At 47.5% G+C, this 17,303-nt stretch overlaps 8 protein-coding genes across 8 annotated transcripts; 3 read left to right on the top strand and 5 right to left on the bottom strand. All coding sequences in view use genetic code 12, as the record gives it.

Annotated features, from left to right (window-relative positions):
• Positions 1-31: 31 nt before the first annotated feature.
• CXQ87_003859 (mitochondrial 2-oxodicarboxylate carrier) lies at positions 32-891 on the bottom strand (the record flags this gene model as incomplete). The annotated part of the gene is made up of 2 exons (XM_025482319.1): positions 32-669; positions 696-891. The coding sequence occupies 2 exons, from the start codon at positions 889-891 to the stop codon at positions 32-34; spliced, it is 834 nt and encodes a 277-aa protein (XP_025336937.1).
• A 2,316-nt stretch (positions 892-3,207) lies between these two features.
• Positions 3,208-4,059, bottom strand: CXQ87_003858 (uncharacterized protein; the record flags this gene model as incomplete). The annotated part of the gene is made up of 1 exon (XM_025482318.1): positions 3,208-4,059. One exon carries the CDS (start codon positions 4,057-4,059, stop codon positions 3,208-3,210), a length of 852 nt encoding a protein of 283 aa, XP_025336936.1.
• Positions 4,060-5,795: 1,736 nt separating this feature from the next.
• CXQ87_003857 (3-hydroxyanthranilate 3,4-dioxygenase) lies at positions 5,796-6,310 on the top strand (the record flags this gene model as incomplete). Its single annotated transcript, XM_025482317.1, has 2 exons — positions 5,796-5,897; positions 5,924-6,310. 2 exons carry the CDS (start codon positions 5,796-5,798, stop codon positions 6,308-6,310), a joined length of 489 nt encoding a protein of 162 aa, XP_025336935.1.
• A 532-nt stretch (positions 6,311-6,842) lies between these two features.
• CXQ87_003856 (uncharacterized protein) lies at positions 6,843-7,472 on the bottom strand (the record flags this gene model as incomplete). Its single annotated transcript, XM_025482316.1, has 1 exon — positions 6,843-7,472. The coding sequence occupies one exon, from the start codon at positions 7,470-7,472 to the stop codon at positions 6,843-6,845; it is 630 nt and encodes a 209-aa protein (XP_025336934.1).
• A 1,314-nt stretch (positions 7,473-8,786) lies between these two features.
• Positions 8,787-9,682, top strand: RPL5 (60S ribosomal protein uL18; the record flags this gene model as incomplete). The annotated part of the gene is made up of 2 exons (XM_025482315.1): positions 8,787-8,914; positions 8,935-9,682. The coding sequence occupies 2 exons, from the start codon at positions 8,787-8,789 to the stop codon at positions 9,680-9,682; spliced, it is 876 nt and encodes a 291-aa protein (XP_025336933.1).
• Positions 9,683-9,777: 95 nt separating this feature from the next.
• Positions 9,778-13,274, bottom strand: LPI9 (protein phosphatase regulator; the record flags this gene model as incomplete). Its single annotated transcript, XM_025482314.1, has 2 exons — positions 9,778-11,770; positions 11,839-13,274. 2 exons carry the CDS (start codon positions 13,272-13,274, stop codon positions 9,778-9,780), a joined length of 3,429 nt encoding a protein of 1,142 aa, XP_025336932.1.
• Positions 13,275-15,458: 2,184 nt separating this feature from the next.
• ISU1 (iron-binding protein) lies at positions 15,459-15,968 on the top strand (the record flags this gene model as incomplete). Its single annotated transcript, XM_025482313.1, has 1 exon — positions 15,459-15,968. The coding sequence occupies one exon, from the start codon at positions 15,459-15,461 to the stop codon at positions 15,966-15,968; it is 510 nt and encodes a 169-aa protein (XP_025336931.1).
• A 395-nt stretch (positions 15,969-16,363) lies between these two features.
• On the bottom strand, positions 16,364-17,251 carry CXQ87_003852 (uncharacterized protein; the record flags this gene model as incomplete). Its single annotated transcript, XM_025482312.1, has 1 exon — positions 16,364-17,251. The coding sequence occupies one exon, from the start codon at positions 17,249-17,251 to the stop codon at positions 16,364-16,366; it is 888 nt and encodes a 295-aa protein (XP_025336930.1).
• Positions 17,252-17,303: the final 52 nt, after the last annotated feature.

The raw sequence follows: 17,303 nt of genomic DNA, 5'->3' as shown, positions 1-17,303 counted from the left end.
ACATGGATATTATTACAGATAAAAGGGCGGACTACTTCTTGTCGTGGATGGTTCTAAAAAAGTCCATGCACGTGGTGAACACCACCAAAAGAATGCCTCCACCGGGGCCCAATCTCAAGACCTTGGGGATGAAACCCTTGTACAAGGCAGCGAAACCTTCTTCCTTAGCCACCGTCAAAACCGAGGGGACAGTCCAGATGTATTTGGAGGAACCAGCCTGGATTCTGGACTTCACCACGTCAAAAGGTGTGTTCAAGATGGTACCGAAAGTACCGCCGATGGTACCACAGGTCAAGTCGATCATGGTTTTTTCGCTGCTACTCTTTGGCTTTGGCATCAAGGTTCTGACCTGGTGGATCAAACCAAAGTAGCCAGCGTTCCATGCCACATGTCTCCACATGGTGGACTCCAAACCCTTGTACATGCCGAAAAGCCCGTTTTCCTTGATGACGTGCTTCATCACGTCGCCCATGCCATTGAACTTGGAGGTCTTGTCCTGCAACTTGATCTTGATCAATTCGAAAGGCACCACCACAAACGACTCGGTGGCACCGGCAGTAGCACCGGTCAAAACTGCCAAAGACTGAGTCATCTGCGAAACACCAAATTGTTTTCTGTAGAACTTGCCCCACTCGTCGTTGGCAGCAAACTTGGTGGCTCTCTTTGGTGCTTCCATCAAAATGGGGCAGTGATACCCTTGTACAATCTGGAGAAACCCTCCTCGGCAACGATCTTTCTCAAGCACCTAATGGTGCCATTGTAATCGGAGGTGGTAGCCAATTGCTGTCTAGTTTTAACCACGTCCAAAGGGTACATGACCAAAATCTCGGACACGCCGGCGATGGCGCCGGAGGCGAACTGGTAAATGAAGGGTAATGGGTTTTCAGACATGAAAAGAAAAAATGAAGTAGCAGTGGAATTTGGGCAGGGCGAAAATGGTCAATGCTCGAAAAAATGTGCAGTGAGGGGTGCAGCTTTTGACACGATACACTGGATTCAGATGTGCTGCAGACTCGGAGAAACAGGCCCGGGGTTCTTGAAGATGCCGGTTTTGCAAAATTCGCCAAGCTGAAACGGATCAACCTTAATTTTAGTCGCCGGGGCCACTCCGCTAAGAGACTTTCCCAAACAGGACATAAGCGTGTCACGTGACTGATACTCAACCTCGAACCACTCGACGGCAGTGTATTTTGTGCCCTGGGTCTTATCACCTCGCAGTGTGGAGACCGCGTCAAGGGTAGAAGGAATGCCATTTTTTGTTTGACTCATAAGCTTTCTGGTGGATAGAAGTCGCGGTTTCTGCAACGAAGAAAAAAATCCAATTTCTCTTATCTAAGCCTTTTCGGCGTTAGGCGTCCCCTCGGACTCGCTAGCTGCGGACCGGAGTGCTGCGTCTGCGGACCCGGCGTATCTCGCTTGCAATTGGACCCGGTCATAGAAAGTTGTTATTGCCAAACGGCTAAAACCGGGATCCTCAATCCCCGAGGTATTGCCTTTTGAACAAGGATCGTGAGTGACGCATATGACATTTGTTGCACCCATTGTTCTTCGCAGCCGAGCGTGAGATGGAGGGAGAAGGGTGATAGTGAGGAAAGATGATGATTATTGGTACCAGGATAATGGCTGCTAAGGGTAAGCAATGTCCAGGGTTGCTGCCAAGATGCAATGGTTGATGGATCTGGAAACCACCAGTGCCCCTGCGAGTGGCTTTTTGATAATTCAAGACAAGAATTGAGCTCTGTGCAATGGGATGGCATTGTTGAGAATGGTCTGTCTAGGGTATAAACGTTTGTGAGTAGCTTAGCGATTTGCGAGGCTTTATGATTACTCGAAGTGATTAGGGCTATCGGGGTTTCTCCTCATGTTCATGAACGACGCTATATGAGTGACACATTCCTATAACAGGAAATATCAATAATTTAGCATTCATAGAAAAGGGATTTTTCTGCATTGCCCACAGTTAGACTTTTCTCGCTTATGTACGCAGACATGTTGCAGTGTTTTGCAGCCACCTCACCTACACCATTTCAATGCCCCTTAGTTGCGAGACCTACTCATTTGAAAACCATCACCTCAATACTTCCTGATCAAATAACTCCATGACTTTTCTTCTAAAGTTTCAGCAGAATCTGATACCCCAAGCTTCAAGCCATGTCAGCGTACCATTCAACTCATATCAATACAGCGCTAGGAAAAAAAACCCTCAAGCACCTGTCTCGAACCTCTTTCACTAGTTGCTAAATTACTGTAGTTTCAAAACCCCCCAATATAACGCCCCGGAAAATCCAAATCGGTAGACCTAACTGAATCCTGTTGTCCCACCTGCATACAGCCCACACCGGGTAACGCAGCATCCACCTACTTATACAGCGGCCCATCTCATCTTTTTCAGCTTTTTCTTTTCTTCTTCGTGCGGCGGCCAGAACTTATACCGTGTTGCTTGTCTGTTTCCGATATCCCTACGAGTTGGCAAGTGTCAAGTTCTGGCCAGAATAACATCCAGTGATGGACCAACGATCATCTTAGCGCCCTTTCATGTGTCTCGCTGTCGAGCTGTCTTCCGCTTTTGGGATTCAGCTTGTGGAGCTCGTGAGGGCTGGTAGATCAGACATTCTCCAGAATGTGAGTACGGCCTGGCCGCTCACGAAGAAGTGTAGATCGGGCGTGAGCTCGTGTGATGGTGTAGCGATGAGGTGGTGGACCACAAAAGCTGTGAGGTTTTGGAGATGCACGTTTGTCATTACGATTTCAGTATCGAATTGGGTGCCAGATCCTCAAAAGAGATCAGAAGCGTTCTTCGGAGTAGGCTTCCTCTGGTTTGTTATACGACGACCTTCAAGTTTTACTCTAAGACATACGATGGACCTCTAACTAAGAGGACCGAACCTTGGGAGTCACCTAAGCATACCTCTTTCATCCTTTAGCTGGCAGTGCTACGAGACATGCTCCGAAATCTATATTCTGGCATTATTAAAGCTCTTGATTCCTCACTCTGTTTAAGACACCTTCGGGTCAAACATAAGCTAAAGGGCATCTCGGTATCATTTGGGGTGAAAATGGGACATCTAAACCCTAATCGACGGCTTTGTATCCTCTCTGGTGGTTTTCTGAACTTGTCTGGCTTAAGAATGCCTGGCCCGAGACTGGCGTGGCTTGAGACGTGCTCTAGTCAATACTCCCACAGAGTACAATGTTGCAACTCTTTCATCACAACCACTGCCCCCGTAGAATGGCGTACATAACGTTCATCATCACGCCAGCAAAGACGGCCCACCGGCGGTCCTTGCTCATGTAGCTGTCGTCCAACACCTCAAACACCAAGGCCACTACACCCAAGAAGGCTCCGATCAACATGCCCACAACGATATCCTCATTCCTGTTGGACTCCTCTAGCTCAGCTGAGGCCCTCACTGTCGGCGCAATCACACCCGTATCGTCGTCAGCGCCTGCGCTAACTGTGGTATTGGCGGTGTTCCCGTTTATCGTGGACTCGATCCAGCGCTCTTCAAGCTGGCGTATGAGCTGTTGGCGAGCCTCCTCCTCTTCTATGTCTGTCACGTCTCCGGCGTTCATGTGCTGGAGAGCGTCGGGTAGATAAACATCTCTGAACTGCCGCCTGAGGTCATTCACATCTTCCTGGCTGAAGCCCTGTTGAAGCAAGCGATCAAAACCAACAACCTGTGGAGCAGTAGAAACCTGCTGAGGTCTCCTGTCAAGCTCTCGCTCCTCACTGAGCTGGCTTCCCGTGAGGGTCTCTCCAACTAAGCAGTGGATGTAGATCTTGAGTTGTTCGTCTACCTCCATCAGACGCAACTTAGGCAAGAAAATGTCGTCTCTGAAGTTTGTGAGTTCGTTCAACACTCTACCATTGTAGATAAGTCGTATTCTTCTTCTTTCTGTTCCCTCTCGTTGTGTCCTGATCTGTTCCTTGAGCCACATGCTTGACACTAGGGTGTTCACATCGTCTCTATCGAAATTAATGGTTAAGGGGAGTTCCAAGTCTGGAATCAGCTCTCCAGATACCGAATCTGTAAAGCGTACCACAATGAGGACTTTCATTTTGTGGTTTTGTGGAGGAATCCAGGAGTAGTAGGTAGGTGAAGATATAGAGTTAGGTGAGTGCGGAAGGCGTATATAGGATGGTACGAAGATGTGACATATATAAGGTATGTATTGAGCATTTTGGCGACCAAAGAAGGATTTTATATGTTTTCGACGAAAGAGATGCTTTGTTTGTTATAGAATGCAAACGCTTTCCTCGTGTTTTATTATTTATGAAGAATCGTGGTTCCTAAATGCTTTTCGCAGCCACTAGGTAGATTAAAACCCAGAGTTACAAATTCAATTCACTGCTGAAAATGGATTACTATATCTTAAGTATTTATACAATTTGCTTCCAGGCGGTCACTCAAAATATAAACAATGAGCGAGTCGTTCGCTTATTTTAGGGTAGTGACATTGTTATACCTCTTAAAGTGATAGGGCTATCGGAAAACGTCACGAAATCGTAAGCCTAAAATGCCTCCTAGAACCTGGTTTTTGGCACATCCTAGATACTCAGATGTGTATAAATATAGCATCTCACTTGTCAGTCCTTTGACGAGAACATTCGAAGCAAAATCTGTTACATCATCTAAGGGCAGTGCCACCACTGGATCATCTATACGACTTCTTTCAAGCCAGGTTGTGGCATCGCTCAATTGGCATTCGTGTATTGCTGAGAAAACTTCTGGACTGTCTTCGAACATTGTGAATGTTGTCAATTCACTGATGTTCTGTAAGCTTCAATGTACCGCTCCTCAGCCTCATCATGGGGTATAGAGCTGTTGTTCTCAGCCGGTAATAGTATCAACACTTGTCTGTCGTTTTTAACAAAGACGGTGGCTGTCATATTAAGTTCTTTATTACATTTGTCAACACTGGTCAAAGTTGTATTGAGATGGTCCCTAAGTGTTATAGACTCGGCGATCACAACCAGTAGTAACACGCACGATACAAGGCAAAGATGGAATGCAAGTTTCATTTCGATTCTATCGGTGACACAGTAAGTTTGGTAGTAATATTTACAGTGTTGAGGTGTTGAAGTTAGAAATGTTGTGATAAGATTTAGCACATTTGGCAGGAGAGCATGCACTGACTCAGCCTTTCGTATTCCACCGATGTACATGAGAACGGGTGGCAAAGACACAACTTTTCCATCTTTGAAGAATAGAATTGATACCTATTTAGTGGTTTTGAAAAGTGTTGTTATTGTATCGAGGGCACCAACCTTGCGAAGAACATTGATACGCCACTTCGGTCACAGATGGATTTCGGTAGATATGAATATCTCTATGAACATCTGGAGACGTAAGCTATCTAATAGTACAAGTTATATAAGCATTTCCTTCGTTTTGGAGACTTTTTGCCTTAACTCGTTCAAAATTGGCCCCAGAGCGCTGAAAATTTGCCAAAATAATGTTGAAACAAAAGCTAACTAATCTAAATCTTCAAATTTGAAGTTTTTTGACCACTAACAAACTGCACCATATATCAAACCCACTTTCCCTTCTTCCAAGCTTCGTTCCTCATGGCCCAATGGTCAAGGCGTCTGGCTACGATAAGTAACCACTTCTGTTGGAACCAGAAGATTCCAGGTTCGACTCCTGGTGGGGAAGCTTCTTTTCTTTTTCTCGCGAACTATTGGACCCTCACCTCAACTTTGCTGTACACTCCGAAGCTGGCATAGTCTAGTTCGTGCAGTCTGAGTCACCTGCGGTTCAATAAGTCATCCTGCGGTTTCTTCATATCACACCATGCTTACTCCTCCAATCAATATCAAAAACTGGATAGCAGAAAATGGCCATCTTTTAAAACCACCTGTCAACAACTACTGCCTCCACCGTGGGGGTGCCACCGTGATGATCGTGGGGGACCCAACGAGAGAACAGACTTCCATGTGAATCAGACACCCGAGTATTTTCACCAGCTCAAAGGCAAAATGTGTTTGAAGGTTGTTGACGAGGGCGAGTTCAAGGATATTGTGATCGAGGAAGGCGACTCCTTCTTGTTGCCCGGAAACGTGCCCCACAATCCCGTCAGATTTGCCAACACGATAGGTTTGGTCGTGGAACAGGATAGGCCCGAGAATGTGAACGACAAAATCAGATGGTACTGTCGAAATTGCAAGGAGATTGTTCACGAGATTGTTTTCTATTGCTCAGACTTGGGCACACAGGTAAAGGAAGCAATCATGTCGTTTGACGGGGACGATGATGCCAGAACGTGCAAGAAATGCGGTGAGTACAACTACGCCAAGCCGCAGGTATAGCTTAGAATGGGGTGAAAGAAGGAGTTGAAAATTGAAGTTTTATGATATGGATAAGGGTGTGGAGTGTAGATGTTGTGTAGTCGAGGTGGAGGTGTCACACGAGTTTTGTAGTAGCGAAGAGACAGTCATGGGTTTAGAAGTTTATTTACCAAAGCAAGCGGCAGATAAAGAGTACATCTTTTTGAATTGTTCGAATTGCTGCAAATTATTCGAGGCATCTTATGCACCTCGATCAGATTACGAGACACTTGCAGAAGCTGCGATCAGATAAACTCTACAGATGCAGAATCTTCGATTTTCTTTAATTAGTTCTCCTCCAGATATCTGGCTTTCGCTTATTGAAAGGCGTCAAGCCAGGGCACGTCAAACAGACAACATGCATTGACTCAATGACAATGACTGATAACGGTTTCGGCCAAGCAAACAACGTCATCCTATTGTCGCCACCAATTGAGCGGCAAACTCCCCCAAAACTTATCCAAATCAGCGAACTAATCACCTACAACCTCACAAAATTGTCGCTTTCTATATACTACTCAAGCTTCTGCTTGTACAAGGCCTCGCCCTTGTCGAAAACGTAGTCCACAGCGTGCTCCACAGGCTCGTCAAAGATATAAGGCAAAAGAGGCACAATACCCAAACCCACAGAAACAGGACCGTACGTCTTGATGGCCTTGGTCTTGACGTTCTTGAAAAGAACCGACGAGTACCTCACCGCCAGGTGGATGGTCAAAGCAGGCAACCCCATGGAGGCCAAGCCCTGGAAAACACCTCTTTTGGCAAACTGCACCCTCCAGTCTGTTTCAGCCAACGAATTGTGCACCAGCGCTCTGTACTTCTCAGCTTGTTCCTTATCGGCTTCTCCCACCTCTTGCCATGGTAAGAGCCCTGGACGGTACTTGCCCTCGTTTCTCATCTTCACCACCCAAGAAGCATAACTGACATCACACAACAAGTACGCCCACGAGACACCGTAGCCCAATGTCACAAGGTAAGGGTGTGCCACCGGTCTGAAGGACTCACCGATGTCCGAGGTGTAGGCAACGTACCTGTGGGAGGCACGAAGGATAGTTCTCAATCTGTTAGCATAGGCGGCGTATCTAACAGAACCTTCGTCTGGAGCCTGCTGGGGGCCGTCTGTGGGAGCTTCTGCGGAAGACATGTGGATGGAAGAGAGCAAGATGGGATCGGAAGAGATAACAGCCGGTATGAGCTGGTGCACTGATGCAAACGATGTGGCTGTGAAGCCAGCGGGAAAAAAGCTGGAGAAATGAGGGTGTAGGATTGGATGGGAGAAATGGCTGCGAAATTGTCGAACGGTGTCAAGACGCAAGCGATGCAGATCCCGATGCATAGTCTGCTAGGGAGGAGGGCAAGTTTGGGGGCACCAGGTGGAAGGAAGTGGAGGAGGGGCAAGTTTGGGGACATTGGGGGTGGGGGGCAAGCACCGTGGGAGACAGTTTGGGGGATATCTATTGGAAGCGGTGCGTGGGTTGTGGTTCAGTGGCATTGGTGGTTCTGGCATCGTAAGTGCATGGTTTATAGAGGCAGAGGAGGGGGCGTTTTAGAGGAGCAATGGGCTGGGTGATTGAATTGGTATCTGTTTAATTGATTGAGGTGTTTTATATGGCTACTTGGGGTTTTGGTGGAGTGGTGTCGTTCTGGTTGAATGGATCTGGTGATGTAGTATTTCGCAGCCGTGCAATGGTGAGATGGTGATGTTTCGGTTCACGAGGACAACAGAGATAGAATCGGCTGGAAATGAGGAATTCAGCCATAGATTAAAAAGTAAATCTAAACTGAATGGGGGAAGTGTTGAAAATGTTTTCACTCGTGACAGAGGTTCGCTTATGTCAACTATTGTTAAGCAGCACGGCTGCAAGTCGTGAGGGCAACGGTTTCATGAAGGAGGCAGAATGGGCCACCAAAATGAAACCATTCGTATTCTATCATTACAATCCTCAATCCCTCAAATAGGCTTTTCCGGCTCCCTACTGAGAAGATGCACAAGCCATTCTCATTACGTCTGCTACATCTCCAGTAGCCATTGAGATAGACAATTTGTTGGATCTCAACGACAATTATGGCTTTCCCCAGCAGCAGCAGCAGCCCCAGTACTACTATCAAACTGGGCAGTCAACCTTTCTGCGTTCTCATAAACTACGGACTCCTGTTAGTCCTCCTCGCTTCTTACAGTACCTCAATGGCACACTTGAAACCCAATTGCCAAAAAGACCAAAGCAAACTTCCAAGAGAACAAAAAGCTACAACACCAAAAATAACCCTTATTCAAGCTCCCCCACCAAATCCAAAACCTAGTCCCCGGCATACCCAGATTTACCCGCATCCGCGCACATTGCAGACCCGCACACAGACCCGCACAAGTCTCTACCAAAGGTCGTGCACAGGCCACATCGCCCTAAAGGTGCGAAAAACCTTGACTGAAAAATTTCTCTTCTCCATCACCACATCACAAATGACTTTCGAAAAAGCCGTCAAGACCTCCGCCTACTCGTCTCGTTTCCAGACCCCCTTCCGTAGAAGAAGAGAGGGTAAGACCGACTACTACCAGCGTAAGAGATTGGTCGCTCAGCACAAGGCCAAGTACAACTCCCCAAGTACAGATTGGTGGTGAGATTCACCAACAAGGACATCATTGCCCAGATTGTCTCTTCCCAGATCGTCGGTGACATTGTCTTGACCGCTGCCTACGCCCACGAGTTGCCAAGATACGGTATCAAGCACGGTTTGACCAACTGGTCTGCTGCCTACGCTGTCGGTTTGTTGGTTGCCAGAAGAGCTTTGCAGAAGCTCGGTTTGGACGAGACCTACCAGGGTGTCGAGGAGGTCGAGGGTGAGTACGAGCTCACCGAGGCCGTTGAGGACGGTCCTCGTCCTTTCAAGGTTTTCTTGGACATTGGTTTGCAGAGAACCACCACCGGTGCTAGAGTCTTTGGTGTCTTGAAGGGTGCCTCTGACGGTGGTTTGTACGTTCCTCACTCTCCTAACAGATTCCCAGGTTGGGACATTGAGTCCGAGGAGTTGGACGCTGAGCTCCTCAGAAAGTACATCATGGGTGGTCACATTGCTGAGTACATGGAGGAGTTGATGGACGACGATGAGGAGAAGTACAGACAGGTCTTCAAGTCCTACATTGACGAGGAGATTGACCCTGAGGACGTTGAGGAGATCTACATGAACGCCCACGAGAAGATCAGAGAGGACCCATCTTTCAAGCCTACTGAGAAGAAGCACACCAAGGCCGAGTACGCTGCTGAGTCCAAGAAGTACAAGGACGTCAAGTTGACCAAGGAGCAGAGACAGGCCAAGATCGCCGAGAAGATCGCCAACTTCAAGGCCCAGCAGGAGTAAGCGTCTTTTGTATAGTCAATCGTCTAATCTTTCTAGTTTTGATGTAGTCTACGCTGTATGGTGCATGCTAGTGTATTCCTATTCTGTAGCTATCCTTAGGCTGCATCCTTGTTGGAGCGGACCCGCTGGGCTTCGTTCAAGAGCTTATCGTATGCTTCGTCAACCACAGGATGAACATTTTGATCTTCGTTGGAGTCAATTGAGTGCGTATCATCATCCTGGACCGGTGTTTCGTGTGCATCTTGGAACACAGGCTCAGTGGTTGTAGGCCGCTGTTCAGTAGCCGGGGCAGACTGTCCTGGGTTATAAATGCCGTCCAAACTGATTCTCTGACTGTTGATTTTCGAAATCAAGTCCGTGACAGAGTCCACACCCTTGGCGTCAATAATGGCCTCTCGAAGCTCAGACCCAGACGGAACAGTGCCAATGACCAACTTCTCCTGCTTTTCCTTATCGGAAGCCTCGGCCTTGTCTCTGTGCTCCATGAAGTAGCCCCATCTGTGGAACTCACCTTCCTCCTTCTCCTGCTCTTTGGCATGCACAGATGTCTGTGACATGGATCTGAACAAAACAGGACGGCCTGTGGTATTATCAATGGGAACTGTCAGACCGTCCGAACCAGCTTCAACGACAACCTGATGAGGTTCAAAAGTTTGCTCGCAAGGCTGGCAAGTCACTGGAGGGGGTCTTGACTTAGCCATCAAAATTGGACCGGCATCAATGAGTGCCTTAGAGCCTTCATGAAGCTGCTGATGATCAACGTATTTCATTGGCTCTGTAGGACCCTGCGCAATGGCCAGGTCAAGCGAAAGTTGTTTATCGTCGTGCGTAGATGGTGATGGACTCAATGGGGTGTTGGTAAACTTCTTCGCCTTTTGCTCGAAAAGATGAACCACCTTCTCTAGCGAGGCATCAAGTAGACAGAAACGCAACAACGATTCCTTGTCCTCGAAATTGAGTGTTCCCATTGCACGTTTCTGGAAAAGGCTATCGATGATCTTATGGATATCCTTTCTGATCGAGTTGGTTCTCTCGATCAATGCATTAGTAATGATCTTCTGAAGCTTCAAGTCGGCCTCTCCCGAATTCTTATCGCTCTCAATCAACATCTTCTCAGCAGTCTCCATGAGAAGTGAACCATCAAACATGACGTCATCCTGAGCGGCATCACCACGGCTGGAGATGTCTGGTCTGACTTGACGGTCCAAGTTCTTCATCAAGTAAAGAGCCAACCTCTGTGAAAGCTCATCTGGGACGAGGTCATAATCCAAATCAAGATTGAAGATGTTAGAGTTCTTCACAGCCGAGTATAACGATCCAACGCAACCACGGTCCAAGTTACGGTTTCCAAGAAGCGATACGTGCACGAGATTCTTCACCTTTGGCAAAATATCTGCAATGGCATCGATGGACTGTGAAGTGAGCTCGTTCAAGTCGAAGTGAGCACGCCTTAATGAAGGAAAGTATGGCAATGTTTTGCTAAGCTTGGAGATGACGCCAGGGAAAAGCTGTGGTAAAGAACTCAAGTCCAAGAAACGAAGCGTCTGGACTTTTGACAAACCCCTCAATAGTTCGCCCACCTCTTCCATGTTTTGGATGTTGGTGGAGTTGAGTGAGAAGAAAATAAGGCGAGTTGGCCTGGAGTTGAAAGCATCAATGAATGGACGGAGTTGGCCTTGGCTCAAATCGTTGTAGGCGATGTCGATTCCCACACACTTGGAGTTGGGTCTGCTGATCCAGTCAGCGATCAACTTACATTTGCAGACATTGATTTCAGTCGCTGCAACACCAAGTCTGCAAGTGGCGATGGTGAGGGCTTCCTCTAGAAGCTTCTCAAAAGTTTCGTCAGAGAGCTTGCAACCACCCATAACGAGCTCTTCAATGCCACCTCTGTGAATCAAGGTTTTGATGAAGAGGTTCCAGTTCATAGCGGAACGGAATGAGGTTTGCTTTGTGACGGTTTTCACTCTTTGTTGGGAAATATCGAGCTTCTTGACGGTACGGTTTCTGCCCAAGAACTCACAGAGATAGAGCCAGCCTGTCTCGTCGATGGCGACGTTTCGAAGTGAAAGTTTCTCCAACGTTTTACTGTGAACCAAAGAGCCTAACAAGTGCTTAAGCATCTCGGTTGTCATGGTGACGTTGTCGAATATGACGGTGTTGATGGGGTGATGGCAAGGAAGTCACTGAATGAAAGAACGTCGATCAACGTGGGTTTCGGGTTGAGGAGCTTGAGGGTCTGGAGCGGGCTCGTTTTGTTCTTCAACTGTTTGAGCGTAGCTGGGATGGGTAAGATTTCACGAAGATGGCAGCATCTGCTGTAGATGTCCTCAAGCAGGAGGTCCTCGATTGGTATTTCTGTAGAGCTGTTGCCCTCATCAAAGTGGTTCTCGTGAATATGCAAAGGCTTGTCGATTTCGATCTTGCCGGCCTGGACGTCAACTTCATCGTCGTCCGCCATTGCAGGGGATTTGCTTGAAGTCTTGAACAGGGTAATCTGAAGAGCAAGGCGTTTGGCAGAAAGATGGGCGTCCATGGCGTGCTTTTCAGCCTCAGCAAGGGCCTTTTTCTGAGCGTCCACGGCCATCTGAAGCTCTTTTTCAGAGCATTTTGTTTCCGTGACGTTCGTCTTGTTGCCCTTGCCGTCGCTGACGGAAATGCCTTGAGAAAGCCGAGGAAGGGGAGCAGTCAAGTCCTCTGGGATAAGCACATTTCCTCTTTTGGGTCTTCTGGAGGGAATCTGCTGCTGAGGATCATCGGAAAGCTTGTCCAACGAAAAGGCGACCCTCCGCAAGCGACGCTCTGAAAACTCTCTCATCACCTTCTCTTTGTTAGGGTTCTTGTTGAGCACTACTCTCTGGGGTGGAGGCGGAACCTGGTCCACGTTGGACGTTCTGCGCTTGAAGAAGCCCCCTCTCTCTGAATCTAGAGACAGCTTAGGGCTTGACGAAAACGAAGACCTTCTGCCTCTGCCTTGAGGAATCAGAATCCCAGCTTCAGGAGGAGGTCTGTTTACGAGCGATGCCAAGTCCTGATTGGCCGGCGGCGGCTGGGATCCCGAGCCGATCATGTTAGGATTGAGCTTCTGGGAAGTATGGGGGCTCATGCTGGGCAGACCTCCAGAATTGGAGCCGTTCAGCTTGAACTTCAGCGAAATAGAGCTGAAGAAGGACCGTCCACGGCCCGAGTTGGACCGCAGCGGCGGCTGTGAAGAGCTCAGCTCGGTATCCAGCGAATTGCCATTGGAGGAGCTCCCTAAATTCATGAAACTGATGCTGGAGCGTCTTTTAGGAGGATCCACGGAAGCCGTAAGCAGAACAGAGGACGCTGACGCCGCCTTGGGGCTGGGTTTGGCAGGAGGTTTAGGGATCTCTTTCTTTTCCTCCTTGGGCTCCTCCGGCTTCACCGCAGGGGCCTCCTCCTTTGGCTTGTCCTTTTCCTTATCCTTTTCCTTGTCTGGCTTCTTCTCACCTTCATCGTCTGGTTTGTCCAGGTGGAGCTTTTTCGTGAGTTTTTTCGACTTGCCTCTGAAAAGCCAGTCGACGTCGCCGTTAGAGACACCGGTCTCGATGTCCGACAGCGGAATAGACATGGAGAAGCTGTGGTGCTTTACTTTAGATCTGTTGCTCTCCGTGCAGTGCGATAGTGCCCAATAGCGATATGACGAGATCTGAGGGGCAGGGTGTGGCTGATTTTTCCTGACTTTGCTTTTGGGCTAGGGACGAAAAAACGCTACTTGGCTAAAAAGACGGTTTTGTTTTGGTCTGTAGGGTGGATCGGTATTGTAGATTGGGCTGGACTGTATTGCATCAGCATCAGGCATAGTGGGCAATTCGCTAATACATTCTACAAGAGGGGAGGAAGGTGTAGGGTGGTGTTTTTACATGAGTAGTTTGCATTTAATTTCTGATTGCTTTGATGGGAAGCCCCTACAATTGAATTATTAGACCAACCCCGAATGGTTGTTCATATCCATGGAATCTGGCGTGATTTGGCTTTGTGCGATATTAGCAACGCTGGCTCTATTGGTTAAGAACACGTTGGCAGAAACGGTACAAAATAAGATTTGGCTGGCTTTACCAGTTGCTTAAACGTTCTTTTGCTCTTATAGGTGGAATTTTGTGAATCTATTCGCGTCTGCTCAAAAAGCTCTCGTCATACGCTACCTATTGTTGGAAATGGCTGCGAAATCTGCCTTGTAGAATGCCACATACACTAGCATCCCCTCCCCAGAATCTGGGATAATATATAGAGCTTTGCATATCAAGCGGCTTATCGTGCATTTATTAACTCGTTTCTTCCTTCTGGAAGCCTAAACGGCATTCTTTCCAGATTCGGGCAAAAGAGCTACCCAAAAGCATGAAACTCTTCCCAAGAATGCCTAGCTGAGCCCCTACGAACTCAGTTTTCTTAATTTCGAATCCAAAACTTATTTGCCGATCGCTTGCTGACCGGCCTATAGACACAAATGATTGGCGCTCAATCCCCGATAAGCAAAGCCTTCTTTATTCTGCTAGTCTGTTTAGGCGACTAGTGAGCATGTGAAGATGGTGCAGATCTCGTGAGACTAACCTTGGGAGAAACGTAAGAGAATACGGAAGCAGGAGATGGAATTGATTTGTAATCTTCGTTGCGTTGGCTTTGTGGAGTGTTTCAGATGTCACGTAAATTCTTGCCTCACACAATGAAGCACCTCATAGCCATGGTGACACAATCTGGTTATCTAAATCACCCCTTCTACTGATTGATGAAACCTTGCAACCTTGTAACTATTGTAAATTATCTTTTGAAGAAATCTAATGGCTTCGGAGTTTTCGGCGATTTGATCTTCCGTCCGTTCAATCGCAAGTCCATACTTTTCAAGACCTACTACAAGAATGTCTCACCTCCCATGATAATGCCGTGCTCGGTCAATGGTGGGCCAATTGTGACTCTGATCTGACCTCGAGGACGCAGAAGATGGAATCGATAAAAAATAATGTGGGTTGCACCCAATTTGACTTTATCAAGCCAGTCTCAGAACATGCCGCTGGAGCTGTCAGAAACTCGGTATGCTGACTCCGACGAACGACATTTTTTTTGTGACGTTTGAGACATTCATTTTAGTGCATTGGCCAAGTAAGACAATAGCTTCGTCAAGGCCGAACTATTTTTTGTCACATGTGTAGCCACTCATAGCCCTTTTCCCATAATGGCTGCGAAACATGTCGCTGGCTGGGTCATTCTAATTGTTCATACAAAGAGTACTGCATACAGGATAGGAGAAGGTAGAAGATTTATCTAGAATTCGCGATTCTCGACTTTACAATAGTACTAGGTTGCTTTTTTACACGAGTCTGGGTGAACCCGATCCTTGTTTAAGGCAGTCGGCGCGACATTGTCGCACGGACCCGTTAAGACGGACCACCGACATACATAATGTCGTTACACCGGAAAACCCTAACAATTACTCCATAAATCCTTACTTTAAACACCAATTTCGTGTCCTCGAAGAATTCTTTCATCTTCGGCTCCTCGGTCATACGTCTCCGACGGCCCGTCAGGACGACAATGTCGCGCTATCCGCCAATCAAAACCTTCAGCACTTGCTTAGTAAATGTCGCGCGCCCCGGCCTTTCGTTCCGGAACCGACATCGGCGGCCACATGACCCGCCCTGTATCCAATCCTCTCCTGCCAGTCATCGCTTATCATAAAAATCAGTCTCTCCGCACTATAAGTATTTTTCCCACACCCTCTTTCTTTATCAAAATTATGTTTAGACAAATTGCAAGACCAATGCTTAACAGCGCCAGAGTCGCCAGACCAGCACTCTCGGCTGCTCATACTTTGAGAATGCCCTCTATGGTTCCAGTGGCAACAAAGAGAATGTACCACGAAAAGGTGCTCGATCATTATGCCAACCCAAGAAACGTTGGTGTTTTGAACAAGAGCGACGTTGACGTCGGTACCGGTCTTGTTGGCGCCCCAGCCTGTGGTGATGTGATGAGATTGCAAATCAAGGTTGACGAGGACACTGGAGTTATTCAGGATGTCAAGTTTAAGACTTTCGGCTGTGGTTCTGCTATTGCATCTTCCTCTTACGTGACCGAGCTCGTCAAGGGTAAGACCCTCGAGGAAGCCATGCTCATCAAGAACACTGCCATTGCCAAGGAGTTGTCTTTGCCTCCAGTCAAGTTGCACTGCTCTATGTTGGCCGAAGACGCCATCAAGTCCGCTGTGAAGGACTATAAGTCCAAGAGAACCAGCGCTGTGAAGGAGCCAACCTTGGGCCCCGCCACTGCTTAATTTCGCTTAGGCATTTTTTGCATTCACCGTTGGGTGTGACATTGGCCTGAGGGCCCCGACCGAAACGCGCAGCTAGCTGGAAATGACAGCAAAGCCAAAGGAAAACCGGTTGATTTTTTGATGTTTGATGATTTCTCCTTGCTTAGGGAGCTCGAGCTGACCGAAGAGTGGATGTCAGTGTTGACATTGGCGGCACCCTCAGTTGGCTGAAACACTCGGTGTTTCAAGCACGCTGCTTGTCATAGTCTTATTTATTGTACGCCGAAATATATAAAAACAAAAAAAAATTCGAATAATTATGCAAAATGTAGTTTTATCGAGTTTATGTACTATCTACCCCAGAATTGTGGGCTGACTTTTAGCTGCATACACGCTTATCCTATAGCGGTTATCTGTCACACCACAAAGAGATATTTGGCAAATTGTTTACCTAGGAAACCAATTTCAAGATCCCAGTGTCGGAGTCTTGTCATTGAAATCACACTTAGGCCAGTGAGGAAAGCAATCACTCCATATGCGATTTTCTTTGCTCTCAAACTGAATTGTCTTCTATATTTGAACAAACCACTGACCGTGTGATAGAAGGAAACCCACAGTACAAGTGCTAGCATGCCGTAGTTTACAATGTTTCCAAGCTTTCCCCACGGCAGCTGGTTGAGATAGTGGGTCACATATGAGAGTGTAACTAAGGAGGAGTCTCCATCAACGGAAACAGGCCCGAGTTTCATTTTTGCAACGTGATAGGCCACTGCAGCAGTGAGAACGTATCCAGAAAAGGTCAATGGCGTGAAACTAGGGAATGTTGAGGAAATCCACAGCTTCTTGAAGCCTAGTCCGAATATGGTGCCAATTCCACCTAGACCAATGTCGTCTCTGTTCTCCTCCTTGATGATGATATCCGTCTCCTTCATTTTAGGCCTCTTCTTCGCCCACAAGCGTAGAATTCGGAGTGCTAGCCCTGCACCGATATGAACTATTCCTGTAGCATACACCATAGTGGGTTCCATCAACGGAGCCATATATATGTTTCTGCACATTTCAAAGACATCCTGGCACGCCGACTGGCTGATGCCAATTCCAGGAATTATGACGGTGGATGCTGTGTGTAATCCGTAGAACCCCAAGAAGCCATAAGCCAGGTACTTCTGGATGTTTAGTAGAATCGACGAAGCGGTGTGGATCCAGGTTTTCTTGGGTGGCTCAGGCACAAATTGAGGCTCGTCTTCTGGGTAAATCTCGTCTAGCGGGTCAGGGACGACTTGTGTAAGGTCTTCCACAGACATGACTTGGGATGAGGTGATGTCCAATGGGAGGTGTTGAAGATAAGCTTGCTGT

Source organism: Candidozyma duobushaemuli (assembly GCF_002926085.2).
Source record: "Candidozyma duobushaemuli strain B09383 chromosome Unknown D_B09383, whole genome shotgun sequence".
Taxonomy (NCBI): domain Eukaryota; kingdom Fungi; phylum Ascomycota; class Pichiomycetes; order Serinales; family Metschnikowiaceae; genus Candidozyma; species Candidozyma duobushaemuli.
The sequence above is the reverse complement of the archived record's forward strand: the minus strand, read 5'-3'. Positions and strand labels throughout refer to the sequence as shown.